This window comes from Sordaria macrospora, chromosome 1 (genome assembly GCF_033870435.1).
Source record: "Sordaria macrospora chromosome 1, complete sequence".
Taxonomy (NCBI): domain Eukaryota; kingdom Fungi; phylum Ascomycota; class Sordariomycetes; order Sordariales; family Sordariaceae; genus Sordaria; species Sordaria macrospora.
In genome coordinates this window covers 1,568,329-1,574,139 of record NC_089371.1, presented here as the reverse complement: position 1 = coordinate 1,574,139, position 5,811 = coordinate 1,568,329, and the positions used below count along the sequence as shown (strand labels likewise).

The window sequence follows — 5,811 nt, the reverse complement described above, 5'->3', positions numbered from 1 at the left end:
GCCCATCTTTCCCTTTCTGCCCTTTTCATTGACGAGGGAAGTGATTGACTGTCCGGCAATTAATATTGGCACCTCCGATCCAGTCCCCAATCAACCGCATCCAATCGAGGCCGGCCAAGCCCATGATGAGGATGATCAGGACCCCGTTGTAGATTCGGTTTCGAATTTCGAACTCAAGACCCGTTACCCAGACCCAGACCAACCGAGGAGACCATCCATCTCTAGCGACCTCTCTAGATCACCAAACGCCACTACCGTCCACGTTGCAGCAGATACCACCACGGCCACTTAGCAACATACCCTTACCTTAGTTGACTTGGGGTCATTTCGTTCTTCATATACTACCGCTGCCCTAGCCTCAGCCACCATTATGGCTACTTTCGTCCCTTCTTCCCCTGACGACGAGAGAGGGTTTGATTCTGGCCCTGCTCTGCCTCCTCACTACCATCATCAACAACAACCATACCAAGAACAACAAGAACAAGAACACCGGGAACAACAACATCACCACTATCCACAGCTCGACACGAACCGTGCTTATTCGCCTGAGGCCACCACTCTCCTAAATTCCTCCCCGCCTCCCGCGCGTTCAGCCGTCGTCGAGCCTGTTGGTGCTGCCTCCCCTGCTGTGCCGTCCGATAGAACACCACCACATTCCTCAAAGAGATACCCAGAGCTGCCGTCCCTTCTCCCGCCACACGGGTTCGAACCTTCGACAACAGACGAAACAGAGGAAACACTGGACCAACTGGAGACGGACCACCAGTTCCCTCCACTGCCTACCATCTCCGACCAACGCCCGACCCCGAGTCCTGGCAAAGGCCGGTCCCAGAGCCTCGCTTACACCCCGGCCCCCATTAAGCGCAAGCCGTTATCTTCTTCGGCTTCGCCCTTGGCCACCCGCTTCTCGTCCCCGGGAAACGGCTATCTTGACATCATCCGCGACCTGCCCCGTCCCGAGTCCCGTTTCTCGAGATCGTGTTCTTTGGATAGCCCTACTCTGTACGAATTTCCCGCCAAGTTTGGTCCTCCGCTTAATCCCCCTCGTCCTTCTGCTGCTGCCCACGCTTCCGATTTGCCGGCGAAACCCGAGAATAACAGCCATAACCAACGGTCGTAAGTCCTTATATACCCGAGAGTCTGGTTCAGGTCATCTCGTCTAGGCAGGCTAAATGCGGGTGAACCATAAACTGACAACCAACTCCTCCATGTAGAACAAGCACCGTGTCCGATCATTCTGTACAACCTCAAAGCTCCGATTTCTATAATACCGGCGACCTGCAGCCCACAAAGACTTTGAAGGATAGCCCGATTATCTCATCGGCTGAGACAGGGCGCCCATTGTCAGTGTCACCAGACCGGCATCTAAGCGCCGGCAGTCTTGGTGTGACCACTGGGCCATTGGACCACAACCTCGATACGTACTACAACGACGAGGTTGCGGCTCCCTATACCAACACCACCGCGACGACTAATACCCACTCGCAAGAGACACATGACAGGCGCAATCCCATTGTTAAGCCCAGTACCATGTCGCTGTCTTCTCGAAAGTCCCCCCCTCCACATCTAAATCTTGCCCCAGCAGAAGATAGTGAACCTCGACAACGGGCCTTTCCGCTCGTTGCAACCCCAGGAGACAGCAATAATCTTAATAGGCCTTTGCCAAAATCGCCAGCTTCGTCCCAATTGGACGCCAACTTCTATGGCAATTGGGCCACCACGCCACAATCTTCCACAACCGAGTTCTCGGAGGACAAAGAAGACATCTCGCCCATCCCGTCCCCGTCTCCTTATTCTTTGAGACGGTCAACCCTACGGACCCTCGCAGATGAGTCCCCACGCCTGCTCAGGACACCTAGTCACACCAATACGAAAACCGAGAGGCCGCTAGAGTACTGCGAAGACTACCTACAAACGCCCCCGCCCAGTGAGACGTCGCAGTATCAGATTGACGAAATGGAGGACGAACTGAAAGCCATCGGCGCCGAGTTGGCTGCATCCATTCGGCGTGAGATGGACTTGGAGGACCTGGTGGACAAGCTACAGGAACAGGTTAACAATGGAAACCCCAACGAATCCGGGAAAAGAACCAGCGATTACTTTTCCGACTCTGGACACAGTTCATCAAAATTCAGCGACTATGATCAAGCCAAGGAGGAGATATCTATCGTCAAGCGCAAGGCGGAGCAGGAACGTGCGCAAATCCGACTTGAGCTTACCACCAAACTGCAAGATGAGCGGATTAGGCGCCGTGCCCTCGACGAGCAAATCCAGGAACTTTCAAAAAGGGCATCAATGATTGATGTTGCCAAGATTCAAAATGAGGAAACCAGTGACAGGATTAAGGAGCTCGAGGCCGCATGCGACGACTTGCGACGAAGGCTTTCCGAAGAGCGCCAGACAAGAGAGAACCTCGAAGACCTCCTCGACGCCGTCAAGGGCGAGCTGGAAAACGCGTCGAACGAGCGAGACAACCTACGCGACGAAATTGTCCCTCAGCTCCGCGCACGTGTTGAAGGCTTGGAGTCGGAAGTTGCAGAAAATGAGAAGCTCGCTTATGATGCGACCAGACTACAGCAAGAGGTCCAATCTCTCAAGATGGAAAACGAAGAGCTTGGTAAAATCCAGGAGGAGGTCGATCTCTTGAAGGCTGAGAATGCCGAGCTTGGCAAATACCGCGAGGAGTACGAACACCTTTCGTCTGAACACGCAGAATGCAGCAAGCTCGGAAACACGGAGGTCGCCAGGCTGCAAGATGAGTTTGAGCAGTTCCGGGCTGAACACACAGGATGCGATAGGCTGCAAGAGGAACTCCAAGCACTGAGGTCAGGAAACTCGGATGTTGAAAGGTTGCAGGAAGAGCTTCACGCCATCAAGCTCGAGCATAGCGAGTGCAGCAAGTTGCACGAGGAGGTTCAACTGCTCAAGTCTGCAAACGCCCAGCTTAGCAGCCAGCAGAACGAACTTCAGTCGCTAAGGACTGAAAGCGCGGAGATTGATGACCTGCAACAAGAACTCGAGGCGCTCCGTTTTGAGAACACGGAGCTGCGCAAGTTGGAGCAGGAACTCCGCACCCTGAAATCGGAGAACAATGAACTTAAACAAACGGGAACCCGTATGTCAATGGCCCTTTCACGTTCGACATCCGTTGCAGGCACAAATAGCGCGTCTATTAAGAGAGGCGGCCGCCCCATGTCCCTTGCCCGGTCAAACACTACAAAGCATCATGCGGCACCTGAGCCCCGTGAGAACCTGGCGGACAGGTTGAAGGACGTTGAGGCACAGCGTGACGCATTGCACAATGCTCTGCGCAGTCTCCTTGAAAGACAGGAGTTCCAGAATCGCGAGAACGCCAAGAGAATCAAGCTTCTCGAGCAGGAGCGTGACCGCCTTCTCTCGTCTTCTCCTCGGGGTGGATACGAGAAGGAGGTGGCCCACCTTCGCGACGAGATCGCCGTTCTGCGCCGCCGGGCAGAGGAAGCCATTGACCAGAAGTGGGAGGTCGAGAAGGGTCTTGGTGGCCTCAAGATGAACCTCGACCGTGCCGAGCAGGAAATCACCTCCCTGCGTAGTCTTCTCAGGGAGAAGGACATTCTCATTCCTGAGGGCTTTGCTCGCAGTAGCTACATGTCCAATTACAGCAACGAAGATGCCCTCGTCCCTGTGTCTTCGGCGTCCTTGGAGAAGGCTTACGCAGACTTGCAAGCCACCTACAGTGAAGCTCTCGTCCGCATCAAGGACCTCGAGGACAGCACTGCCTCCAACGAGGCAATGCAGCTCGCCATTGCTCGCCTTGAGCACTCTCTCTCAACTGCTGTGACGGAGCGTGATATGGCTCGCGAGGATTACGTTGCCCAGCAAAACGAGCTCGAATCCCTCCGGGAGTCTGAGAAGCAACACATCGACGCTGAACTCACTCTAGCTGATCAACTCTCTGATTCGGCCCGCCGCGTCGAGGAACTTGCTCAACAGGTGCGTGCTCAGCTCGCCATCAATGCTACACTCCGCGCGAGGCTGGCCGATACCGTCGCTCGTGGTGAGGCCAACCAGCGCGTCAGCACGGAGCGCATTGCCAGTCTCCAGAAGCGTCTAAGAGAGCTTGAGGAACAGGTAATCACCGCGCAAACCAACGCTGAAGAGCGCGTGAACCGCCACGAGGAAGAGCTCCAGACGCTTAAGGAGAGTCATAACATCCACCTCCTGCGTCTGCGCGATGGGCCCGCGGGCTCGGCGGCCGCCATGCGTGGTCTTCCCCCGCGGTCGTTCCCGCCCAAGTCCCCCCTCAGCCCAATGTTCAGCATGAGCCTGGCGAGCAAGAGCGACGCCACTCCCCGTACCACTCGCATGTCGAGCCCTTTTTTACTTTCATCATCTTCTTCCTTCTATTCTAGTTCGCATGCCTCGTCCTACCTCCAACCACGGGTTTCGGGAGTCCTTTCGTCGGCTGCCTCCGAGGGTAATATGGCTGGAGATGTAACCACCCTCAAGGCCCGCGTTGCCCAGCTCGAAGGCGCCCTGATGGCTGCCGACTCAGAAATGCAGGAAGTCGTCAGCCGCATGAACATGGCCCAGATTGAGGTCATGACTCTCCAGGAGGAGCGCGAGGAGGCGGTCCGTCAGACCCGCAAGCTGCAAAAGATGATGGAGGAGGAGAGGGTCAAGGTTTTCGAAGAGCGATTCAGAAACTTTGCGGGCGCTACGGAGGTCAGGGCTTAGGAGACTGAACTTGTTTGTGATGATGAGAAAGGAACAACAGAAACAGCAGCAGTAAGGCAGAAGATCAAGAGGTATAAAGGTGACCATGGCTATGACTATAGAAAGCTGAGAGAAGGATGGGAGAGGGGGATACAGATGGGGTTGGGTAGGGTGGTGTTTTGAACATATCCGCTTTTTGGAGGTTGGAGATACAAGAGCATTACTTCTGGATTCTTCTGTTTGCATAGCATTTTTGGGGGCACATATTTCCCTTTCTTCGTCCCATCAAGGGACATTATACCATTTTTATCTTATTCTTCGACTTATATACTATGTAGGGTTATATTGGGGGAGGGCGCGCACCCCTCAAAGGATGGGAGATGGAGAGGAGAGATCAAGTGCGCACAGCATTGTATAACATACCAACGCAGGTTTGGACAAACTGCCAAATGTACTACTGGACCTGTATGCATATATTATACCTACCTCTTAGTTACAAGTATCAGAGATAGAATAGTTCTTGTGGATAGGTTGGCGGTGGTGTAATGTTATGTTACCGTTTGATAACAAGAATATGGATACTGTCTGTCTATAATTGATTCATTCTACATGTTCATTGTGACTTGTTCGTCGTATTCACAAGAGTGCTCAATGCGGTGCCCGACGGATTGACAATGACTTTCCATCAAACTCTACTCCGTCCATCACCATTATTGATTCTGAGGTGCATTTCATATGGATGGTAACAAATAGCGTTCACCTTGACAAACTACTCTACCAACTACCACCACCAAAACACTGTTTTCTGTTGAAATTTGCAAATGTGTCTTCCTGACATTGAGATTTCATGCACATGCAAAAAAAAAAAAAAAAAGAAGAAAAAAAAAGAAGAAAAAAAAAGGGAAAAAAAAGGAAGGAAAACGACAGAGACAAGACAAGACAAGAAAAGAGCAAAAAAAAAAGAAAAAAAAGCACGAACGCACGGAGACCACCAACATGAAAAGAAAAAGGTGGAAAAAAGATGGGATTGCCAGGAATCGAACCTGGGTCCTCTCGGATCCGTTGTATGTCGAATTTGACCACAACGAGAAGTACTGACCACTATACTACAATCCC

General features: G+C 52.7%; 1 protein-coding gene and 1 non-coding gene across 2 annotated transcripts; one reads left to right on the top strand and one right to left on the bottom strand.

The window, feature by feature from the left end:
• Positions 1-5,549, top strand: SMAC4_04943 (uncharacterized protein). The gene is made up of 2 exons (XM_003352781.3): positions 1-1,116; positions 1,215-5,549. Exons 1-2 carry the CDS (start codon positions 371-373, stop codon positions 4,714-4,716), a joined length of 4,248 nt encoding a protein of 1,415 aa, XP_003352829.1. The 5' UTR covers positions 1-370; the 3' UTR covers positions 4,717-5,549.
• A 168-nt stretch (positions 5,550-5,717) lies between these two features.
• SMAC4_13020 lies at positions 5,718-5,811 on the bottom strand. The gene is made up of 2 exons: positions 5,775-5,811; positions 5,718-5,752 (listed from the first exon to the last, which is right to left on the bottom strand). It is a non-coding gene; the product is annotated as a tRNA-His (tRNA).

Coding starts and splice junctions, on each gene's coding strand:
- SMAC4_04943 (XM_003352781.3), top strand. CDS start 371: ATGGCTACTTTCGTCCCTTCTTCCCCTGACGACGAGAGAGGGTTTGAT. Junction 1,117..1,214: donor AACAGCCATAACCAACGGTC/GTAAGTCCTTAT, acceptor TCCTCCATGTAG/AACAAGCACCGTGTCCGATC.